Source organism: Dermacentor andersoni, chromosome 4, assembly GCF_023375885.2.
Source record: "Dermacentor andersoni chromosome 4, qqDerAnde1_hic_scaffold, whole genome shotgun sequence".
Lineage (NCBI taxonomy): Eukaryota > Metazoa > Arthropoda > Arachnida > Ixodida > Ixodidae > Dermacentor > Dermacentor andersoni.
The window spans coordinates 12,852,984-12,878,700 of NC_092817.1; the positions used below are offsets into that span (position 1 = coordinate 12,852,984).

The 25,717-nt window shown below is 45.9% G+C and overlaps 1 protein-coding gene across 6 annotated transcripts in view; it reads left to right on the forward strand.

Annotated features, from left to right (window-relative positions):
• Nucleotides 1–25,717, forward strand: part of v (Tryptophan 2,3-dioxygenase vermilion) — a 308,315-nt gene that overhangs the window by 223,714 nt on the left and 58,884 nt on the right. For 4 of the 6 annotated variants that reach the window (XM_072287746.1, XM_055073399.2, XM_072287745.1 and 1 more), the window contains exon 2: nucleotides 975–1,101. The exons of the other annotated variants lie outside the window; for them this stretch is intronic. In XM_072287746.1, coding sequence (XP_072143847.1) covers nucleotides 1,067–1,101 — 35 coding nt within the window. In that variant the 5' untranslated portion in view covers nucleotides 975–1,066. The remainder of the gene's footprint in view (nucleotides 1–974; nucleotides 1,102–25,717) is intronic. 6 annotated transcript variants of the gene reach the window in all.

Here is a 25,717-nt window from a genome sequence, read left to right on the forward strand (position 1 = left end):
AGAGAGGGAGGCATAGGAGTCGTGATCGCACTTTCACATGCACTAATCCAGGTGCAGCGTATCCAAAGTCGTCAATTCAAGTCTGACACCTGTATAGAAGAGCTCGAGTGGCTTTTTGGGCTGATAAGCTTTGAGGTCATGCTCCCGAGGCCTTTGCTTCTGTAAATGGCCTATAATGCAGTCTGTTCAAGACCCGGATACATCTGCACGGCTGATAAAGAGTATGTAGCACCGAGTCAACGCCACTCTTATAGTCGTAACCTGTGCATCAAGCCTGCGTGACTTCTGTCAATGGTGGCTGCTAACCTCCGTCGCATGCCTCGGTCGAATCCGTGATTAGGACTACGACGGTTACACGACTGCGTTCAATATGTCCCAGTATTTTTCACGTATAATGGAATAGACTATAGAAAGCATTAGTGTCTCGTCAAGAAAATATGTGCGAACAGGTCCAGCCAGCAACCCTACACTGAACTTCTGGTCTGCCTCCTTGCATAATCTTCATCTTGACCTTCTCTCTCAACATCGGGATTCATCGTTGTAGCTTTTCGCCCGAGATCAATTTCCTCCTTTGCAAAAATGGGGACGAAGATTCACGTTCTTCGTTTGGAATTCCCGCCGTCTCTTCCGCACTTCTCGACTTCGCGCTGAGGAAACGATGACCACCGGAGAGCGCGGCGCAGTCTCTCTCTCTCCCCGCCGGTGGGGAAGCAAGGTCACCCTGCGTCGGCGAATGAGCGGCGAGGAAGTGAACGCAAGAAAGCAAGCAAACAAAAAATGCGATACGGGAAAATGTGAAAAGTGACTACGAGCTAAGGCAAGAAAGACCCCTTTGCTTTGCTTTTTTTCTCTCTCTTTCTCAACTTGTACGAGACGGAGGGTCGGCGGCGCATGAGAGATTCTGGTGCGGACCGATAGCCGCGGCACAGCTGACTTGTTTTTTTTTTTTTCGCCTCCGCTCTCCCTGTACGCAGACCGGTGCTTGGACCGGTAGCGATCGCACGTGCCGGAGTGTAGCGTCGCCGCCGCTGCTTACGGACATTTCCTTTCACCGCCGCCTCCAGGCATGGACTCCGCAAAGAACAACGCAACGGCTGCAAGGTAAAGTAATGATTGCGATCGCCCCACAATTCTTGCACGCACTCTTGACGTCCGAAAGGCGCAAAAGAAAAGGTATAGCTTTAAGCCATATCGATTCAAGAAAGCCGTTCGACCGGCCGCCGCCGCGGTGGCTGTAGAGCACGAGGTCGCGGGTTCGATTGCCGGCCGCGTTGAACGCGAGAAAGCTTGTGTGTGTGTACCGTGTTGCAAGTTAAAGAACCGCAAGTGGTCGAAAGTAATCCGGCGCCCCCCACTTAAGGCGCCTCTCGTGTATACGCCGCGAGCTGCCTTGGGACGGTGCCCCTCAGTCTAAATTAAGGACGGTCAGAAAAGGGCATGCCTTAGTCAGGCGACGTACACACGTGCCTTCCTCAGATTGGGTCCAATATGTCAAAGTATACTCATCGTGTCGCATCTACTTTGACTACTACCATACGAGCTTTCCAGGTACTCGCAAAGTTGACAGTCTTTTCAAAAAAAGAAGAGAAAAGCAGTCCGGGAATGTTTGCTTCTTCAAGCCGGTCTTTTCTCGACAATACGAGGTTCGCGTTTCGATGAAGCTGAGCTCATTTCGTGCGTAGCATTCCGGTTTTGGAAACTTTCTTTTGCAATTAGGTCATTTCAGCATTGCGATGCAGACCGCAAATGACGCCTAATTGTAGTAGAACGCCAAAGGGAATACTTTCAAAGCTTTTCTAACTGGCCCCAAGCCGTGGATCGATCTGGCCTCGCGCTAAGTCCTGCTGCTTGCCTCGCTGTCTTGCATGCTCTCCGAGAAACATTGTGAATGCTTGCTCAGGTAGCAAGTTTTATTTTCAAAGGATCAATTCAGTTTGCGTAACATCGTTGTGTCCAACAGTTATACGAAATCCACGTTCTTCCTTCAAGCGCCGTTCTTTCGTATTCTTCGCAAGCAACGCGTCGGTGGCCTTTGCGATCTTTAAGCAAGTGTCATTGTCCTAGCCCGCTCTAATTCAGTGTCACCTGCGTCACCGCGACAGACGTTACAACTACAGTGGGACGCATTAGAAAAAGAAGAAACGCTAATTGACTGCGACTGTCAGGCTGTATAAGCAGCTCTCAGTTTCGCTCATAGGCTGTTACGAGATCGCTGAATATGAATAATAATATGTATATAAATATTATAATAATTTTTGCTACATATACTCCAGACCAAACGGGTCCAAGTAGAACGGGCAGCACAAATAACACAGTGACTGGGTTACAAAGAAAACATGACAGCAAGAAAAAAATAATAAGACGAAAACGATCAGCATCTATGCATACAGAGGGCCATAAGGTTCCGTCGGGATGTTCCTATGGAAAGAACTTATAAATATTAGTTCTCGCAAAATAATAAAGTGTATATGATAATAATGTCGTGTAGGTCTTGTAGACAATGGGGAAAGGCACTGCGTGAGCTCAAATGCGCTCAAGAAGTTCGAGCGACATATCTTCTCGATTCAAGCAGTTCAATGTTGTCAGTATTCATGAGTTAAGTTAGAGTATCAGTGTTAAATCAGGATAAATAAGCTGGTCAACGTTTCACTCAATTCTTCCTAGTTTTTTAAGGTTAAAGTTAGTATAGGAGTCCCAAGCAAGCGAAGGATATTCAAGCTTAGGTCGTATGAAAGTGAAATATCCACGAAGATTAACGTTAGGAGGAGAGTTCAGAAGTTTATGTTTAGGTGACAAATTTTGTGGAAAGCTGAGGAGCAAGTGTTCACAATGTGCTGATTTCAAGAGAAGTCATTCGTTATTGTCCCTCCCATGTGCTTGTAACTATTAACCTGTTTCAAAGAAAAATGTGTCAGTTATAAGTATACTGAAAAAACGATTTCTTGGAGCTTACACAAAGGTAATCAGCTTTATTGGTGTTAATGGTCATGCCAAAATCTGTGTATCACCTATTTACATTAGCTAGATTAGAATTCAACTCAACTTGAACACGAACACTTGTAATTTCACGAAATAAGACAGCATCGTCAGCGAATAATTTAGGTTCAGTTCCAGGAGTAATCACAGTAACAATATCATTTATATATAGTAGAAACAATAAGGATCCCAGTACACTTCCTTGTTACAGGAAGACTGCAGGAATCACTACACTACCTTCTCGACCCACTACTCTTCCTAATTTATTTTAATGACCTTCCACTACAGATGTCTTCACAAATACGAATGTTCGCAGTTGATTGCGTCATTTACGGAATAATCCACAATATTTCTGACAGCTCGGCCTTAATCGCTACGAAATTGGTCTGACGAATGGCTTATGACCCTTAACCTTACGAAATGTACAACAATTACTTTATCTCGCCAACAAAACCCAATATCTGTTCCCTACTATATTACAAACGCATCCCTTGAATCACTCGAGTCATCTAAACATTTAGGTATCACCCTCTCCAAAGATCTAAACTGGCGAGCAGATATCACAAACATGGTATACGCCGCTAACAAAACACTGGGATATTTGAAACGACATTTTCGACACGCAGCGGAACTCGTTGAACTGCTTGCCTACAAAACACTCTACATCCCAAACTTTAACATGGATCAGCTATCTGGAACCCGCACCAAACATATCAAATAACAATACATGAATCTGTTCAAAACCGTGCAGTCAGATTAATTCAATCCTTATATTTGCACAATGTCAGTGTTTCATCTTTAGAAGCACAATCCCGATCTACACACGCTGTCGTCTCGTCGCCGAATCCCTAGCTTGTGTCTGTTCCATAAGTTTTATAACAGTCAACTTCGCCGCTCCCCATACATCTAGCCCTCACCTGCACACTTTTCCCGCCGCACAAGACACCCTTTACAAGTCACCCGCAAGAGCTGTCATTCTGTCACTTTTTCTTGCTCTTTATTTTTTTCGAACAGCTACAAACTTGAACAGCCTACAGCATCACATTGCGGAAATCATCTGCCCATGCGCGTTTGCTGACGCCTCGGATATTCATTGCCTACCATAAAGGAAAACAAAGGCTACATGCATATACTTGTATTCGTGCAAGCTTATATTTTCCTGCATCTTTTTTCTGTGTATATTTATTTCCTTTCTATAGGCATACCACTCACCTCTTATCTCACCAGTTATCTCACCTCACCACTTATCTAATACCCCTCCAATCAGGGGTATTCAAGGAAAAGCTAAAAAGAAGAAAACTGTGTTCGACTATGCAGACAACCAGAAAATTACTGTCACGAAGGTTAATATTATTGCCATAGCAATCATATGCCGTTGGCGTCACCATCGCCGTGAGGTTCTGTATAAAATTCACGCGTGATAAAATCATCGCCGCGCGCCGTATGCTGCAGGTGTGAGTGAAAGCGTGCGAGGGTGAGCCGGCGATCGTGGCTCAATCTCGCGCACGCAATGGCGGAGAGCGCGCAAGGCTTCGGGGTGAGGGGGGCGCGTTGCACTTCGGCCGGGCCGCTGCATCTTGAAAGCCATCTGCGACGGGTGGAGTCCGCGCTGCTGTCTTTTCGCGGCGTACTTCGCTTTGATGCAAGCGGCTGCACGAAGGTCGATTCGCTCGCTGCTGCTGCCGCGTTTTCTCACTGCAGCGTTTTGACAGCGAGTTTCCGCGGTCATCGAGTGAGACGCGTTCGTGTTGGCTTGTGGCATGTTAATTTAGTTAGTATACCTATGTTTACAAGTTTATACGGCCGATAAAGATACCAGCAGCCACAGAAGCATTACGTAATCAAGAAATACAAGAGGATTGCGTAAATATCTTGGCAATATATACAGAGATCGCACAGCTACAATAATCCTCTACAAGAAAAAAGATACTTGTAAGAAAGGGGTCAGACAAGGAGGCATAATCTCTCCAATGCTATTCACTGCCTGCTTGGAAGAAGTATTCAATCTAATCTGGGAAGGCTTAGGAGTAAGGATTCTTAGGGGCAAGGATTGTCCTGTTCAACAACACTGCGGACGAGTTACAACAAATTATGGAGGACCTTAACAGGGAGAGTGTAAGAGTGAGGTTGAAGATTAATATGCAGAAAACAAAGATAATGATCAATAGCCTGGTAAGGAAACAAGAGTTCAGGATCGCTAGTCAGCCTCTAGACTCTGTGAAGGAACGCGTTTTAAAACTACTATCCTTACTTCGTATAGCTGTCCAATAATTTGCTATCCCACTCGATGCTTCAACTTTCAGGTGAAAGGGCGACTTTTTTGTGAGCTTATTGAGCATTCTTTTTTCATTAATGACTCTGTCAAAGGCTTTGCTAAAGTCTAAATATATTGCGCCAGTTTTTTCATTATTATCAAGACATGCGGCAAATTATAGAACTACCGTAACCAATAGAGTAACTGTAAAACGATGTCTTCTAAATTTGCGTTGTAAGCTTTTAGTATAGAGTTTTGCAACAAAAATTCCATTATGCGTTTGGCTATAACATGTTCCAATAATTTACAGCAAGATGTTAAGAATATTGGGCCGTAATTTTGTAGTAACAAACGGTCACTCTTTTTTAAACGACGGGTATAATTTGAGCTGTCTACCATAGATCAGGTAGTACCGCAGTTACTAATTAACATCGGAGCACTATCACAAGAAACCTAGCAATAGTTTTCGGAATAACGGCAAAGAAATATATTTGGTAAGCCGCCAGGACCTCTAGAAGATTTCGTGTTCAGGTTTAATAGCATCGTAACTGCATTGTAATACGAAATCAGTCGACGACGACGACAACAACAACAATAACAGTAATAATAATAATAATAATAATAACAAAAAGAAGAAGAAGAAAAAGAATCTAAGCCATACGATGGGTTCCTTCAGTGCCATTCAAAACAGTATGCGACGGCCCACTGCTGTCAACCTGGGCAGCGCCATCTCCCTTATAGGACAACTGCATCAGATTGTTAAAAATAGGGTTTTCACGAAAAAATGTTATGTTTACGAATAAGTTTCGGAGCACCGGAAAATGTCGTCAATTGCGCGATAATTTTTTTAATGAGGAGTAAGATTTTTAAAAATTTATTTACCTTATAGGAGCCATTTTGTAATTGCATAAATGAAGTCAGGCGGCACCCATGGCATAACCTTTTGCTAGAAATAGTGTAGATATAGCTCCAGTTTAGAGAAATACGGGCTCAAAATTTCTACCGAAATGCGTCGCGCTGTTCCAGTTAATATAATTTTCGTACTGCGAAAAAGGGCAGCACGGGAAACTGCTAACCGCAGCAGCAATGCCTTTGACGCCAGATGACTACCTTCTGAAATCTTTTAATCCCCTTCCCCCACCCTATGGTAAGGAGTACAGCCCGTCACCGGTCATACGCACGCCTATTCATCATTTATCATATCATATCACATCATATCTATCCTAACATATTTACGTTCCAAGCTATTTATTTTTGTTTGTTTATTGAATACCGTCAACGCTATACTTGAGGCGATTACAGGGAAGGCAAAGAGAAAATAAGAACAGGAAAACTAAAGAAACACTTAATCGATATGAAAGAGCCGATAACTGCTTTGAGTATCGCCTAACTTCAATTCAGCTAATAAACATGCCCGATAAAGTCAGTAACAAAAAAGAAAGTTTATTAGTGAATTTTTGTTAGTGTAATGATTGTACTGAGAACTACCACGTAAGCTCTGACGGACGCCGATGCTGTGAATCTGCACCCGCGTCGGGTTTCTCCTCTCTTGTTTTTTCGCGCTAGTTTACATCAGTATAGAATACGAACTCGCCCAGCATTTCAGCACTTACGCGAATATTTATTAGCAAATGCTCATTTTGCTTCAAATTCCCTTTTACGAACAATCTGACGCAGTTATCGCAGAAAACATGGGCTACGTTTATAATATTTTACGGTTGCAATGACGACGTTGTTGTGGTTTCTTCTTTTTTCTGTCTTTCTTATATTGGGAGGGGCAAGGGAGGTATAGGTTTGCGTTAGAACACATCGAGATCCGTAAGAAGGATCTGCCCTATATGTGTTATCGTACAGATTTTCCTTTCTAGTTTCTTCTCATTCTTGTAAATTTCCATGCTCCTTTTTGTTCCCATTCTTTGCATCCAAATAACTGTATCTGTTTCTCTGTCTGTCTGATGACTCCTGGTTGTCTACTTACAGTTTCAGTTACCCTATACTTGGTTGCCAACTTCCTTGACTTCTTCCTCCATTCTGCGTCCCCGCTTTCGAAGTGCAGATACTTGTGCCCTTTAGCTGCCCATTTATTTTGGTCTCACGTGATCTGAGATGAGCGCCGTGTGGCGGTTATACGTGCAAACTTTGCGTCGTAGTTGCATTGTATTCCACCAGGTACCACAGCATGTAGCAGTTGCATCGTATCGTGCCACGTTTAAGGTTTGTAACATGTGCGCCGCGTAGTCTCGATACCTGGGTTCACGCTCCGGTACACGTTACGGCGCCTCCTTGCAAAGTGCGAACGGCTGCTGAAGTACCGGATCGTACCGGAACACGCGTGACTGCAACCAGGCAACGCCGGGCACACGGCTGTGCAGGGAGCAGCGCAGCTCGCCGTCGGCGGCGGGTGGACAGTTCGGTTCGTTCTCGTGAAGACGACGGGAAGAGCCTCCAGTGCGTACTGCCGAAAATGGAGCTCCGACGGAGCCACTCTTCCAGCCTATGCTGTGACCGTGCCGCCTGTGCCGCGCAGGCCTGTGACTTTCTTTCGTTCACTTTCATTTGCCTTCAGTACATTACGATTTTTTGTGTTTTAACTGAATGAGCTGTTACTTTCGCCTGTGCTTTCTTCGGATTCATTGTTTGGGTTAGTGGTTGCAACGAACGAAGAACCGTGTCCCTTATTCTCGCTCTATGTTGTGAAGGGCGTTTTGTAGGCCACCGTACACGGGAGCGGATAGTCATCTCGCGCAACGTCTTTTTACGCTCTTCCAGAGTCTACGTGGGCTTGCGTAAGAACCAGTCACACTACCCGCCATTGTGCTTTTATTTTGTTTCTTACGTAGACGCGCTTCGAACATTATCTTGTTCTCTTTCACTGTCGCCACTACAGTGTTTCTCGGGGGGCCGGCTTTTCTCGTTTCTCTAATAGTTATGCAACCACATCTGTCGAGTTTCGAATATAGGCAGCCTTGAGTGTAGACGATGTTGTCCTCGAGAGATGCCATGAGCAGATGCGCATCTGTCGCAGTAGCGTGTGTAGAGGTTAAGTAAATGCTATACTACTAACTGTCATGCGCACGATCGTGTTCATTTTCATCCTATATATGCAACCTGTAATTTCATGTGATTGTTATGATTATGCTCCGCAAAGGTCGCAACTTATATATATGTTGTGTCACATTCGCACATACATGTAAACACACTTAAGGATCTCACATACTACTTGTGTCATAGTGGCACATCCAATTCTGGAATCCAAACAAGACCGGAAGAGGAAAGAAATAGAAGGCAGGCTTGTTAACCAGAAGAGCGCCTGCTTGGTTACATTACAGTGGCTGATTTCTTCTGGTCTTTTCAAAATTTTGTTTGTGTTGAATATGGGCCTTCGGTCGTATGTTCATTTCTGTTTGTAGCTTCTGACGACTCTCCGTCTTCACGTCTCTTGTCCCGTCAATATCACGACTTGTCAACTTCTATTATTTTGTTAAGTTCTGTTAAGTCTATTTAGCTTCTCTTTATCCACGCATATATCCGGTCACCAAACCGACCACTCATACAAAACCGCATGTAAGAGGCAAAGAAAGCTGCACTTTAAAATTATGGTGATACCGCTGATGGTGCGTTTAGATTCGCCGACTTGGACTTCCTGTACTCTATAAGCGCTCTGCAGCCTTCAGTGTTTTTATGCGCAATGATTCGTATGAATTACGCAGTTGTATGAAAATAATTTTTCGTTCGCCCTGTGACGAGGGGTAGCCGGCGCCAAGCTCTCCTCTTAAATTGATATGAATAAAACAATAATTCAGCCTTGAGACTGTAGTCATAAATGAGAACAGGAATATCGTTTTTCAGAATGTTGCTCAACCAACTAGCCCGACTTCGCACTCTTGTAATGTAAAGAATGTTCACGCGACGCGCCATTCAGTGCATCTGCAGTCTCGTAACAGCTGCTCGTGCAGATCTGCTGCGCGCTCATGTCGGCAGCTGCAGCCCCCTCTGACCGCACACTTTCAGCAGCACGCAACTGCAGAGAACGTATCGGGAATGCGACGCCACTAAGCGCAGTTGTATCAGCGCGGCGTGCCGACAGGACATTAATTTTCGATCTCCTTCGCGCGTTCGGGATAAATTGTGTCCCTGACAATATGGTGGGCGCGCTCGGCGAGTTGGTATGAACGTAGAATACAAAGCACCGAAAAAAGAAAGTGCACAAACAAACAAATAAGTAATAAATAGGACGAAACACTGAAATGCGGAAGTCGCTTTGGTTTTTTCGTTTTCTGCTCTTTTCTTTTATGCCGTCCTTCATATTAATGCACATCCTTAGCCTTTCAATTAAAACCATTAGTTCGTAGTGAGTGTCCTTGTCGTTTTCGTCTTGTGTTTTTGTTCTCATCGCTATTATCTTGTAATTCTTTCACCTGCTTTTTACCATTCTCCCTCACGGCTGCCTACCCCGCTCTATATATCTGTACGTCCCTGCAAGAAAATTGTATTCCTAAATACCGTATATACTCGTCCAAAAGCAGTACCACTCTTCTTCGTGCCTTTGTGCCATATCTCCACTGGAGCTCGTAAACACATGCCTTCACGCGGCAGCTGCGGGTGCGAGAAATGGGTCGTGTGCGTCTCCTCTGCTTCTGTCACCGATAGTACGGCCAATGCCTTCTACTCGCTACACCATTTGGGCTCGGAGACATTCTCGGTGACGAAAGCACACGCATGCGCCGCAGCGTTACTATAGAGTCTTCTAGTTAGATTGGTGCACCACCGCGTAGCTCAAAAAGCGACGCGGGCACCGCTGCAGTTCCCGAAGTCAACTGGCATCAGTGTTCGCCTCGGTTTGACGTGCAGCTCTGGATGTGCACGCAGCTAGTGTCCTCTCACAGATCTCTCTCTCTCTCTCTCTCTCTTCATATCTTAACGCATTTTCCCTGGCGTAGGGTGAGGAGAAAATTTGAAGAGGACAGATATAGGGCTGAAATCAGTCACGCTGGGAACACAGGCGAACTGGCATGTCTCAGAACGGCCTCGTATATACGGTGTTGCGACCCAGGGTAGCGTATCCCACCGCTGTCATGCAGTTGATGACGTGGCTGATGATGTACCAGGTGCCGGGTGATCGAGAGATCCGGGGCCACGTCCAAGAGATGAGAAAAACGGTTTATTTACAAATTTACATGATGAGAGTTTACATGTACTAGCACGAGTACGAGTACTAGTACGAGCATGAGCATGAGTAGGAGCACCCGTACGACTAGGAGCACCAGTACGAGTCGGAGTACCCTCCCACGTCGCTCAACATCCAGTTTTTCTGCACTTATTTTTCCGCTTTCTCTCGTCTGGAAATTCACTGTTCTTCTCCGCCAACCACAATCGCTTAACCGTTCGCAAAATCCCGCCCACGACGTCGCATCGTCCCGCCGGGATCCTCGACGTTGGCCCCTTTTATCATTTAGTGGGCCGTTCGTGACGGTTCGCCTGTTAGGGTCAGGTTCCGGTAGAGTGGTATTCACGGTAGTAGTTGCTTCCACCAAAGGCGGCGGCCGTTGTCGCCTCTGGTAAGCTCTTTCGTTTGCGTGTCATGGTCTATGTCTGGTACCGTCTAGTCCAGGCGGCCGCGCATCTCCCCCGTAAGCTTTGGTTACGTTCATTTAGTCGCCTGCTCCCTGGTCCTGAGAAAACGACGATGCAGCGCGAAGGGCCTCTCATAGCTACACGCTTGCCGGTGACGCATTAATCATCGAGAATGTATGCCGGGTATAACAATGCTAAACGCCAATCGCAACAATGGCCACTTGACACAACCCGACTTCAGAAACTGTTGTGCGCCCCTGTGGCTTGTGGCCATAGTGAATGTCCCGAGTTTAAAAACGGCGCAAAATTTCTTCTTCCGTTGCATTTTCACGTGTAGTTTATTTTTCTCTTCGTCATGACGACGTGCTGATAATTGCCGGGAAGCTTATGCAGCAACGATTAAACGACAACGTCCTACAACCTCAGGTCGCGGGTTCAATTCCCAGCAGCGGCGGCCGCATTTCGATGGAAGCGAAATTGAAAACTGCCCGTGTGCCGTGCAATGTGTGCACGTTAAAGAAGCACAGGTGGTCCATATTAATCCGGAGTCCTCCGCTACGGCAGGCCCCATAATCACATCGTGGTTTTGGCACGTAAAACCCCGAAATGTAATTTTGTTTAACCTGCAACATCGACCTGTGGTGACGCCACTGTGTATTGGCAGCTCAAAAGTTCTTTCAAGAGCTATGACTGTAATGCTTTGAAAATAATTTGTTTCTTTAATGTTCTGGCATCGGCCTTACGGCCGCAGTTTGTACGTTATGCTTGATCCGGAAAATCCAAGATCGTAGATTTGTTTTGTTCGACTAACGAGCTAACGCAAGGGCATCTGCGTGTCCAAACTTTGAGATAGTATACTATGCGATAATATCGTAACGATAGCGTCCGCTTAGCAACCCATTTAGCATCCTGTAGAAAGAGCGACAGTATCTCGGTGGTTTAATTACGTTCACCTTGTCGCATATATAGTGGGAGCTTTCCTCGAACGGGCAGAATGGCATTGCGCTGGATAATACTACTACGCATAATAGCGTTACTCCTACAGAGACCTTTATCGGCAATCGTCACGGAGGGCTTGGCATAGACGTCACTAGTCTATAGCAAAAGGCGAGGTATCCTGCATTGAGCCTCCAGTTGTCGTTTCATGGTCTAAATAAACTCACCTATGCACCTTGTTCATGGCAATGGCGGCAATGGTTATTTAAATGTAAATGTGGGTGTAATCTGAAGTATTGGTTTGCCAGAGACTGTAAACGCAAGCCCACGGGAAGGCTGCATCTATTAGGCGTTGACAGATAAGAGGCGTGACGTATGCTAAACGAATGGCTGTATGGGGCCTTGATCGATAAAGTTAGGTGCGATGGAGTGTTTTAACCAATAGCCACAGCGTGGAAAATACCGTTCTTCCTCTTAGCAAAGGCTGTCATTGCTGACCTTATGAAGGACCTTCGTGAAGCACGCGGGGACTCTGTAGTTCGTAACGCAAATTCTTTATCACTGATCTATCTCGATGAAGGACTTGGCCGACTAGCAGTGTGCTCCACTGGGGTCGAGAAAAACGAGCTTGCTTTTACCACGGCACCTACGCGAGCAACACAGCGAATAGCCCATGGTGATGTGACGTCGGCAGGACGTGCTAACGATGGCCGCGGACGCTCGCTGTCGAAACGCTGGCGTGAGCAAGCGCCCGCGGCAGCTGCAGCGAGCGAAGTGGCCTTCGTGCAGTCTATCGCTTCAACGCAAACTTAGCGCCGAGAACACACAGCACGCACAAAGCTACGAGCCGTCGACAAGCTTAGACTCTGCACCCAACGCACGTCGTCCTCGAGACCGGGACGCGCGACCGCACGCAGCCGCCACATACGCAGTCGCAGCCGGAGTAAAACGCCGCCCCCACCGGCCTCTCCCTCCTCTCCCCCCGGTGCCTCGCAGCGTTGGGTGTCTCGCGCGTGAAGGAAGACAGCGCACTTCCTCCCCGCTCTCGTCCCTTGCGCGCGGGCGAGGTCGAGCCGCGATCGTCGTCTCCCCTCGCAAGCTTGAACTCGCACATACATCGCAGGGCACGCGGCAACGGTGTTATCGCTTTTGCACTTTATACGGAACATCACGCCGACGCCGACGGCAGAAAAGCGCCTGGGTTGTCCATATAGTTGCTGTCGCAATAAAATGTCGTTTTAAGCTTTCGTTGATTTTATTGCAGCGTCTCTTGCCTAAAGTTAACAGTGCCAGGGTTGCCACGTCTGACTGTCTTGCGTCAATTTGCCTATACTTTATGACAATCTTAGCTACAACATATCTTTTTTGCTTCTCTGTCACTTGACTGCTGTCTATTTTTCTCCTTTTTTTATTTCTTTTTCTTCTTCTTTTGTTACATCAGGCCCCATCATTAGGTTGTTTAATATTGTCAGAAATACTGGACGTCGCATTGACAGTCATGCCTCGCCTTGTGTAGCATTTGTGTGCCTTACGCTACGCTGCCCATTTATGTCTCCTGCGAAATGTCGAAATAGACCTCTTTGCATTCTGATCAAAAACAAAGTCGTCCCTCATACCCGCAGTGGCCAGCACGGAGTGTGACTACACCTATGGCTATGCCACTTGTGTCGAGCTTGGCCACGCTATTAAATACTTTTCTTATCCGGAACCTTGCAATGCATGGTTAGCTACTTTTCTGGTTACTTTCGGGGATTTCATGGCTACTTCTCACGTTCGGGGCCTGCAAACCCTGTTTAATGCACACGTTGTGTAATCGTACCGCGACAGTAGTACAGACGTTTCTTCGCGTGGCCCTGACGCGTTCACTTCGCGCTGCCGCGAAGCGGTAAAAGGATGTCGTGGTTGATATCTAAGGAATGAGCTAGAACGGATCCCGCACCAACGTCCTCTCCCCCCTTTTGACCGTCAGTGAAATAATTTGGAATGCAGCATGTGGCAAACAGTGAAAAAAAAATAATGACCTCGTGAAGGACTAATACTAGCTCACGGCTCCTAAAATAGAATCAACTTACCGGTGGACACCCGCTAATCCCTTCGATGTTCAGGTTGGTTGGGTGTTCGGAGCTCGTAGGTAAGACCGGGCCCTTGAATTCCTAAGGTCTGGCTCGATTGTTAGTGTGAAAGTGCGAGGCCAAAAGGTATAAATATATTAAGTGATTCAAATGATGGCAAAAGGTGGTGCATTCAGCACGCAGTTTTGGTAGGCTATAGCTTGTATCTGCTTCGTCTTCTCCTTTTTTTCTCGTGTTACATGATGTCAAGCATATGGCTTGCTCATCTTCATCATTATCATCACTGATTTATGTCCATCGCAGGACTAAAATCTTCCCCGGAGATCTTCTGTTATGCCCGTCCTGCACTAGGCGTCGGCCGTCTCTATCTTACATGCCCTCAAAGTTGCGAATCACATCACACCACCTTATAATCAGCTGCCGCCGTCGACTTCATTTCCCATTTCTTGGCACCCATTCTGTAACTCTATAGTAGACGCCCGGTTATCTGATCTAAGCAATTATATGACCGCTAATCTCCACTCTCTTAATGCCATTGAATATACTATCAGATAAACATACGTTCCCTAACACATCCTCATGTCTCTTAACGGTATGCTCGTCATTTTTCGTTTTGTCGCTCGCTGCGCGGCCTTTAGCTTATGCTCAAGTTTCAGCCGCATACGTCAGTAATGGTAGAATGCACTGATTGTATACTTTTTGCTTCCAAATTTATCTATAAGCGTTCACTTTTGACTCTAGAGTGCCTGTAATATATGCGCTATAACCCATTTTTCGTTCGTTTGAAAAAAGAAAATTGCCTCGTTATCTATGCCCGTACTTGACCTAGATAAATGTACCGCTTTAAAGCTTAGTGAAAGTGAAATAGCCAGGACTTCATCTACGTTCTTTATCGAGGAAACGGGATAGAGATTGATTGGCCCGTACTTCACGAAGACTTGAACTGAGACGCCACGCCGACGCAGGTCTCGAGAATAAGCGAGGGTGCATAGCTGAACTAGGATTCCATGGCCAAATTCGATGCACCGTAGCATCGCGTGCAACCTCGATGAAAGTGAAAACCTTCGCTTGCCCGTCCCACCTACTTACTAAGACAAACAGCAAGAAGACGAGACAAAGTTAAGGAACTACAAAACATTAGCGCCTCGCTGTGTTGTTAATTCACTCTGCGTCCACCCTTCGAGCGGCTTTGTACAGGGTTGGTTCTTCACATTTTTTTCTTAGCAAGCCACGTACCAGCCAGGCCACGTAAACACAATGCCGTATACGCCGACCTTTGTTGCACGACTTAACGTAAAATACTTCAATAACAATGATTTCAATGTTCGAGTGCTTAATAAGAAATGTCACTTTGGCCCGAAGTAGAGGACCTAAAAACAAGGTTTAGCGTTCCGCTGAAGGCGTCTCACAACATTGGAGCGACCAGGAGCGTGCCAGCGTCAGCGTCGTTGCAGCTATAGGTGTCGCAGCTGGATGGTGCACAGTAGTGTCCCTGTATATGCTCCCACAGACATAGAGTTTCCTACAAATTTTTGTAGGAAACTCTATGCCTGCAGGGAGCAGAGTTGCGCATTGGTCCGGCATTATGTTCAAGCTATGCAGTGAAGCCACTCCTCGCGCGCGCAGGAGGCAAATGCCGCGTGATGTTCCATTTGCTTTATTTCTGCTGGTCGCGAGCTACATATGCGGCAATTCCTCACAAGTGCTGAGCAAGATGGCACCTTTTATTACAGGCTATGCGCTCGAATCATTGGTGCAGCCGGAGCGAGGTAGGGTTGCAACCACCCGAAATCTGTAGTTTGTATATGTATGTGTACATATATGTAGTACATACAAACACACGCACGAACGCCCTTATAGGGGGTAGGAGCCCACTCAGTCCTCCGAAATAAAATCCTTACTACGCCCGTGGCTCAAACAGCTCAAAAGTTCGCGTGCAAACACGCAATACAATGCAATTCAAAAAGCGGCGCAATGTTTTTCAGCATGCAAATGAAGTTTTCTGGCTGAGGCTGGAAGGCAAGAAGCTTTTTGAACGGTGTTTAAAGAAAACTTCACACACGTGAAGTGGACAATTAGGTGAGCGCGTTTTGGCTGCCTAAAAGCCGATTAATGATCGTCGCCAAGCGAACTGTCGTGCATGCAGAGTTATGCCAGTGACCACTAACAGAGCGTCATTTATCACTAACAGTCGTTCACAACAGCACAGCGATTTCGATATATGCGGTGCAGGCACGTAGACTTAAACGCATTTCAAATGTTCACATGCGCACATTTTGTGCAATGCTTACTTTTGCGATTTATTCATACCGCACACTAAACAGCTGCTTCGTAGTGGCAAATCTACAAGTGGAAAAAGATTCAAGAGACAGGAGGTTCTAGATCAAGTTTATTTCGTACAAGGGAATGGTTGGCTAATGGTTGCTGGCAGCAAGGCAAGATTGATGGTTCTTGGATCCTTTGGCATGGGGGGGGGGGGAGGCAGAAGTCAAGGCAACTGGACAGACAACAGGGTATTAACGGTAACAAGAGGTCATTTTTATTGCACTAATCACATCAAGATGACACACTTGCAAAGGAATTATTCACACATTGCAGACTGTAATATCAGAGCACATTTTTCTTGACCTCTTCATACCACTCAGGTCAATTTACTATAACACGGCGCTTATGAAGCATACAAGCAGAATTTTACATTCCTCGTGTCGACTAAAGCCGATATAACGAGAAAGATATTGCGGGCGGTAAATGCTGACGCTATCACAGCTGTCTCATAAGAGGGAGCACGTGAGGTTTTCGCTTACTACAAAAAAATGAACACTAGCACGTACACGTTTCACGAAAATTAGAACGCCAACAAAAAATAACGTAAAGAAAACAGAGGAGATAAAAACGAGGGTGCAAGGGGCAAATTGTATCTGCTCGTATTTACTAAGTTTTGAAGACACTGTTCTAGACTCGCATAGTCAGAACAACTGTACAAGCAGCACATCGAATTGGGTGAATTGGTAGTTTCCACATCCGCGTCTGAATTGTCTGAATTTCCCGCGTCTGAATTGTACAACAACTTGTCATGCCAGGCGAACTCACCTCAGGGTTAACAGGGGTGTTACTCGAGATAAATGTTGCTTTAGTGTAAACGAGGCAAACTCACCTCTGTAAACAAGGCGAACGCGCACCTCGGCGAACGCATAACCTGGTCCCTTTCGGAGCCGGCGCACGTCTGTCTATCCGCACAGCGCCGCGTAAAAAGCTTTGCCATTTTCCGTGCGGTTTGTGCGCTTTGCTACGGTGCGCCGCGTCATTCCGGTACACAAGTGTCAATGCGATGTGTTTCGTGTCAGTTCAACAAGCTCCTTGACTTTATATCGTCGAATACCGTACCTACAGCCCGGAGGCGATGAATGCAACGTACGCTCGACGGTCCGCTGATTGTAATGTCGATGGCATTGACGGAAACGAGTCGGTGTCGCGTCCGTAAAGTTGACTTCGCAGCGGCGCAGTTGAATATTTGACGTCATTTTGCACCACGTGATAGCGCTCGGCGAATAGCGGTGCGAGCGGCACCGGCAAAGTTTGTGTGTGTGATGCGCAACTCTGCTCCCTGCGGGAGCAGAGTTGCGCATCACACACACACACACACACACACATATATATATATCTTGCTCGTGGAGTGCGCTGGCCGCAGTCAGTCGGAGCTGGGGGAAGGGATAGGGAGGTGGGATAAGGCGGTGTAGGAGGCAGGCATGAAGATTGACATCTAAGCGAATCTTAAGTGGTGCCACTCCAACAAAACCTGATAATATACAATCGAGAAAGACCTAATTCATTATATATTTGTATTGTGAGGAACCATGCAATAAATAAGTAAATAAATAAATAAATAAATAAAGCAATTATTATATTTTCCTGTTCAAACGCATATGAAACAGTACAATTATATGCTCACGTTATATGCGACCACCTGACCCATATTAATCAAATTTGTTGCAGCTGAGAGAAAAATAAAATTTCTCGTCACTGACGCAGGTTCTCATTTAGGCTCGCTAATTTTCTTTATTTTTCTTTTGTGAACCTCAAGGAGAATGGCAAAACTAAGTCTCACGTTTGTGACTTCGTAACTCTGCGAGAAAAACAGCCGTCTTAATTTTGTAAAGTGCCACTGATTGAAAACCTTAAAACGCAAAAAGTCCGCATCTTGAGTTACGTGGTTCGTTCACAGAATATCAGTATATCTCGAGACATATGTGTAATACGTCAAAATAGTTTGCTTCAGGTGCTTTATCGGGCTCACTTGGCAAGAAGTCACAATGTTTGTTTTTCTTACTCAGGCGCCACGCCGCAAACGCATCGAAAGTGCGTTGCATGCGGCCTCTGCTGCACACGGACGCGTCAGGTTGGTCGCAGGAGAGCGTCCGCTGTCGCGTGGACGAGCGACAACCGAAAAGTGAAATCTAAGCAAGGACTGCAGACTGGAAGCTCGTGCCAGAAGTAGCGGACACCTTGGTGTGTTTGATCAAAGCTACGACACGCTGTGCGTAATTCTATGCAGGGGAACGGGACTCGTAAGCATGTGTCTAATATGTTGGAAAAAGTACTCGCAGAGAGATAAAGGAAAAGGCAAGGAGGTTAGCCAGGTGGCATCCGGTTTGCTACTCTGCACTGGGGAAGCGGGAAGACAAGGAAAATGTCAAGGAAACAGGAAAGGGAAAATTTCAGTGGCTCCGTAGGGGTAAATGCGAGAGAAATGTGTTAGTATCACGTCCACCTGCGGCAAGTTGTTTTTTCACCCACTTTCATTTCCATTCATAGTTATATTGCGCTCAGTTTTACACAGACGATATTAAGTGAAGGACAGGAAGTGGACGGACGTAGCGCAAACTACCAACTGTTTCCGTCCACCAACGTCCACGTCTACGCCCAACGTCCACCACTACCACTACCAACTACCAACGTCCACGCCCTGTCCTTCACTTAATATCGTCTGTGTAAAACTGAGCGCAATATAACCATGAACGTTCACCAACTAGCCCTCTTCATTGCTTTACTAAATTTCATTTGCATTAATTTATCGTTTCTTTATTTCAGTTATTATGTACAAGTAATTTCCCCTGTGTTGTTCTTGGTGTCAGTGTTTGTTGGCTTTTATAATATATATATATATATATATATATATATATATATATATATATAGATCCCTTCCCCCCTCCCCCCTTATTATTTTCTACATTTCAATTTCAACCACAGCTAATTTCCACAGCGGTTTCCACACACGCTCTCCACAAGCTCTCCCCTCTCGACCGCCGCGTGACCGGCTTCCCACACGTTCTTTCCCGCTTTGGCAATCACGCAATGCCGAGGCTTTCAAGGGCCACGCGCACGCACACATGACCATTCAAGGCGGTCGCGTGCACAGCCCAGCCAGATACAGCACTGCTCCGGCGGCCTTCCGTGCGAACGAAGGTCGAGTCCATTGTCATAACGTTTATTTTTTGTTCCGTGACAATTCTGTCGTCCAGTCGGCTTGATGAAAATAATTTGGGCAGTAGATGAGAATAACGTAATATATACATACGGTCCCCTCGCAATCAGCTAAGCTACGCGAAATTGTTTTGAGTCCTGTAGGCAATGTGTGCTTTTTAGCACATAGCTTGTCATTTTAATTATGCACGTGGCCGCCACCATTTGGGCACCAGACAAAATTGACAGTTTTGAAAGAGGTATACGTAATCCGTTCCACCCTTCATTTTCCCACGACAGCGTCGCCCAACGAAGCCTCTAGAAGCATTGCTGGAGAAAATGAAACTATCGAGGATTCTGCTGGAAAGGCCACAAGCGGCCTCCACCCGCACCGAAGTAAAGAAAGCCGCTCGTGCGGACCTTTTCCGGGCGGTATTTCAAATTTGATACTTCCTCTTACTCGTGCACTACATGCGAGGGGGGGGGGGGGGGGGGGTCTTAAGGTACAAGGAAGCTACAGCGAAGCCGATTTTATATTGATCAGATGGTTTCATTTCATCGCAGCCACACAGCAGGCCGTTTCGTATTTGACGGGTCGAAAGCAGCAGCGGGGAAATGAAATATCGTGCGAAAATCTAAGTTCACAACGCGACCTAAAGCTTGACGAAACCGATTCGCGAGTAGACTGGTTGCGTGAGACGCGGCGCATTAATTTCGGCCACGCTGAGTTTCTCGGCTTGCGATAACATCGCAGGACATTGATTTCCTCGTTTTGCTTCTCTCGACGTTGTCCTTCGTGGAAGTCATGCGCGGCCTTGCTGACCACGCAGAAACGGCGCTCGAGTATTTCACCCCTCTGGGTCTTCGCTTTGCCTTCTCCTGAACCTTGCTCAGTAAGAGCTAAAACGCATGCAGTACGTCCTGTTCACCAAGCAAGGTTAACTATCGGTCTATGGCATCATTTCTCTACGTCTCTCACTTCAGGACTATGCCGACATGTGTGCGATTTATTTATTTATTTATTTATTTATTTATTTATTTATTTATTTATTTATTTATTTATTTATTTGTTTGTTTATTTGTTTATTTATTTATTTATTTATTTATTTATTTATTTATTTATTTATTTATTTATTTAATGTGTGCGAGTATGGCTTGGAAGGGGGCTGGGGTATTCGTTATCGATATTCCTAGGAGCGTTTGCTTCTGTGCCAAAACGTTAGGCTAGTAGCAGCAGTAGCTGGTCAGTTTTGTTCACGGAAGCTCTACTGGGAACTACATACTTAAACAGTCGCCTCCAGCTTTCCGATGAGTATATCTGATACATAATGCACTAGAATATATGGTTTGTACACATAGGCGCAGTACGTATCATCGAGGAAATCCCTACGTATTGTGGGCAATACAGCAACTCCTTAGTGGAACGTGCGAAACAGACCTATTAGAAAAAAAAATAGACAGCGTATGTTCGGACGATATGGCAAAAGCGTAGTCCTCAAGTGAGCGTTCACGCGTTGTGTGCATTGCGCACACCGTTTCGCTCAGTACAGCATGTGACAGGTTGTGAAAATAGCGCTCAGTGAACGAAAAGGAAAAAAAAAGAAAGAAGAAAGAGGCGTGCAGGGTAAATGAAGACCAGGGAGTGAGAGACAAACATCTCACTTTGACGCGGAACAAGAGAAATGAGAAGTAATTTACTGGGAGTAACACCTAGCACTATAGCGGTTGTTACTATACATTACTCGCTGCCATTCAACTTCGGGCCCATATTTTCTTTTGCTCGTCGTTCAACTGCTCCTGGCGCATCGTGTTGACGAACAACCGAACACTGCAGATACAGAAATAAAAACGTCTATGTATCTCAAATGAGTGATTAATCCACAGCGCCCTCAGTGCTTGCCGACAAAAACAGAACGTTATCAGCCGATTTACATTTTGCGACGTTTCAAGCAGAAGCGTCGGAAGGCCCTAGCAGGTTCATGGCTGAGACATGCAGCGCTGCACTGTTTGCTAGAAAATGGAAGCCTAGAATCCTTTAATTGAAGGCAAAAGCGTATTGGATTAGGTTATGTTAGACAGACAGATGCAAATTCAGGAACGCTCAGGAGGACTGCAAGAACAGGACAAAAATCACAGCGGTAGTTTCTCCTGAAGCGTGAAGCACTGACAGCGATGGCAAGGTTCAACGTTTCGCTTGCACCCTTTCGTGTGGGGCCTCCGCCGAGGAGTGATTCGCCACGGGGATGCTTGCACCGCCGCAGTCCAGGAGCCTCTGTGAGCCCAACCCCGTCAACTTTCTGTCTTTTCCTTTCCTCCTTTGTATTTTTCAATTAATGATTATTGATTCTTCTTACTATTATAGCTCTCATTTTAATGCATAATTTCACTTTTCAGCAGCACTTACTCTACAGCAGTCCTGGAAGCTTATCTGTGGTTATAACTTGGAATAATCACCCATTTCATGGCGAATGCCCCATAGCAGGTACGAGCCATAGACTAGTCAAATGGGCAACCACTGCTCCTCGAACGGCGTTCAATGAACCTATACACAAGTGCGACACATATGTATGGCGCGACGCGGGGCGAGTCCTGCTGGGCAGAATATGAAACAGCACCCTGGCTGCGGCGAAACGTCGGGCAGAAAATTCTTAGGGGCTTTCTATTTCGCCTGCTGAGGCAAACCATGGGTGGCCCTACTGCTTAGAGTATGAGACTCTTGTGCGTGCAGCCCTTTGTTTGAATCCGGCCCTCTGACAATTTTATTGGCTTATATATATCTCTGAAAGTTGACGCGCGCCGGACAGTTAAGCAGGCCGTCCTTTAGCTCGACCGTCTCCGACAGTCGTTTCCTACCACCGTGGCAGCTCAAGAGATAACAAACTGCGGACTCTTAAGAGAGGACCCCGCAGGCGAAGGGGAGAGCCACAACAGGCCACCACGTCGTATCTATACGATGGGCGACAACGCGGCTCACCGTCGAGGCGTCGCCTGAGGGTCGTATTCCAGTAAAGCAATTCCGCTCGTACAATTGAGATCAGAACTGCGCTCACCGACGGCGCCCCAAGTCTCGCCCGAGTGTCAACAGTTTCGACCACGAGACACATTGCGCGGCCACGAAAGCGATAAGCGAGCGACACAGCCTCGCTCGCTCTTAGCCGGAACGCGCAGGAGTGCATGCGCTTGCCACTTTCCGGATGACTAGCATACGTCGAACAGTGCAATCAAGCCCACAACTATAGGATCCCAGTGCAGGAAGTGCGCGATTCGGCTATGTAAAAACAAATACAAGCGGCATAAGGACAATCGAAATATGAAAAATACGGCTCGAAAAATAAAACACATTGATGCTTTAACACTGCTGACAGTAAGAACAGCAAAGTGAAGGAGAAGAATCTTGGGGGACATTCTATGTGTTCTTTATTGCTGCTGTACCTGGTGTCTAAGCGCTACCTAAAAGAAAGAATCAGCAACGTAAATGACAGTTCCAGTCAGCGTATTCCATTCGCTTGTGGTGCGAAGGCAAAAATAAAGATGATACAACAATGGACGAGCGAAGCATTATGCATCATTTGATTATGAGTTTGATATTTACGAGTCAACAAGAAGGCAGAGCATGGTTTAGTTCAAGAGGAAAATGAAGCCAAGTAAGGTCATCTTATTAGTTGAAGGTATTTGTAACAATGTCTATTGAAACTTGTTGCTGATTCACTTAGTTTACAATCCTTGTTTATATTGCGCCGCGTAGTTGTCCCAAGTCTTTTGTTTGCTCGCTAAGAGGAAAGCGGCGAGTTGTGAACTTGCATTGTATTTCCTTTCCCTCTCATTTCCATTTTTTTATTGAATCTACATTTCATTAAAAAACAGTTAATTTTCTTGTATTTTTCATGACTTTTTTTATTATGAACATAACAAAGAGACGTTGGCTCACGATTGCGGCGCGGGCTTTTCCAATTGTCTTATGATGTTTTTCACACATTCTCGTACAGGTAAAATATACATAGAATGTACTGTACATATATGACACCTCTTTGTCGTTTGACGATGGTTGTTTGGCAATGACAATGCCAAAAAACAAACAATGTCGCAGTGGTTGTTGATAACATAAAATATGCCCCTTCGGTATCCCTAATTTTTCTGTGTTGTCTGATGGTGTGTTGTTCTCGCTTCAAGACCCGCTGGAGCAGACTATAGCTTGCACTTTACGGGAGATTAAGTATTCTGTTACTTTCTCGACTTTTGGTGGTAGGACGGATAATTACGGTTTCGAAGGCAATACGTGGCAGAAACGGTGATTGCTATACGTCCTATAACCACCTGTAATTACATGCAAATACGCCAGCACAACAGGTTCTACCGGCGACATATACGTGCAGCGAACGGCGACAACGCAAATAAGCGTTTTATAGCGAGAAACAACATCGCGACAAATCGAGACAACGTCTGGTCAAAGGCTGAACTTCATTTACAAAGTTCCGCATTCTGCCAACAAGGTACCTATCTATCCGTCCGTCCGTCCGTCCGTTTGTCTGTCTGTCTGTCTGTCTGTCTGTCTGTCTGTCTGTCTGTCTGTCTGTCTGTCTGTCTGTCTGTCTGTCTGTCTGTCTGTCTGTCTGTCTGTCTGTCTGTCTGTCTGTCTGTCTGTCTGTCTGTCTGTCTGTCTGTCTGTCTGTCTGTCTGTCTGTCTGTCTGTCTGTCTGTCTGTCTGTCTGTCTGTCTGTCTGTCTGTCTGTCTGTCTGTCTGTCTGTCTGTCTGTCTGTCTGTCTGTCTGTCTGTCTGTCTGTCTGTCTGTCTGTCTGTCTGTCTGTCTGTCTGTCTGTCTGTCTGTCTGTCTGTCTGTCTGTCTGTCTGTCTGTCTGTCTGTCTGTCTGTCTGTCTGTCTGTCTGTCTGTCTGTCTGTCTGTCTGTCTGTCTGTCTGTCTGTCTGTCTGTCTGTCTGTCTGTCTGTCTGTCTGTCTGTCTGTCTGTCTGTCTGTCTGTCTGTCTGTCTGTCTGTCTGTCTGTCTGTCTGTCTGTCTGTCTGTCTGTCTGTCTGTCTGTCTGTCTGTCTGTCTGTCTGTCTGTCTGTCTGTCTGTCTGTCTGTCTGTCTGTCTGTCTGTCTGTCTGTCTGTCTGTCTGTCTGTCTGTCTGTCTGTCTGTCTGTCTGTCTGTCTGTCTGTCTGTCTGTCTGTCTGTCTGTCTGTCTGTCTGTCTGTCTGTCTGTCTGTCTGTCTGTCTGTCTGTCTGTCTGTCTGTCTGTCTGTCTGTCTGTCTGTCTGTTTGTTTGTTTGTTTGTTTGTTTGTTTGTTTGTTTGTTTGTTTGTTTGTTTGTTTTTGGTGAAGGAAATGTTATCGTCTGTCCTCGTCTGTGGTGTCGTTACGCTGCAGTACTCGATGGAGATCACTCACCGATCTCGACGCGCCTGAATCTGGCAATGGCTCTTGTTGTTTGCAACGGATTGAGCAATGTAACCAGCGCCTACGTCGCAAAAGTTGCCGCAGGCTGTACACGTGTTACCAATGTCGACAGCGTAAATAAGCGGCATCGCGTGACTGATTTTATATATAGGCTGTTAGGAAAGCAAGAAGGCACATAATGGAGAGGTGTGAATCAATGTAGCTGCCGAGCTCACAATTGCACGTTGTGCGTGCCAAGGATGTGCAACGCATCATGGCAGCAACCCACTCAAGGACTCCTCTAGCTTTCCCAAATCGTGTACTAGAGCGATGAAAAATTGAGGAATAAAAAACATTTAAAAATGAGCTTTTGTAGGTCCAACGCACATTTTCGAATCTATGCTAAGTGAATCTTAACTAAAGTGGCAGTTTAGATCTTCTACAGCTAACGGCGATACGTACAATTTGGTGATGACAGGTGCATGAACCGAAAAGTACGACACGTATGAAGCGGCATTTAGGGATTCGGTAAGTCTCGTGTCACAGTGGGGCCACACCCACTCTGCACAACTGGCCAAGAAGGAGGCACACCCCCAGTGGCACATCCTAGTGGCTAAATCAATTAAAGTAAAGTAAATCAAAGAATTCGTGAAATATAATAAACATTCTACTAACAGATGGGTATGCTTTAGAGGTTGTAAGCTTAAGTTGTATCATAGTGTTTCATGTAGGAATCGTACATACTGGGACATGCCCATTCTGTGCATGCACCTGTCATCATCCAATTATACAGATCGCGTTTCGCTGTAAAGCATTTAATTAGCCCCTTTACCCAAGCTTCACATCGCATACATTCCAACATGTGTGTTAGATCTACATAAGTTGTTTTTTTTTTCTTTTTGCCCCGCCGTAGATCATTCATTATGTATGCTAAAATGACGTTTTCAGCTGCGCCACAGAAACGATTCCTGATTACGGGTCATTTTTTTAATTCTTTTTTAAGGACTCGGCGTTTACTTGAACCCGGCAGAAACGGGTCGAGTCGGCTTTTCTGACTCGAATCGGCCTGT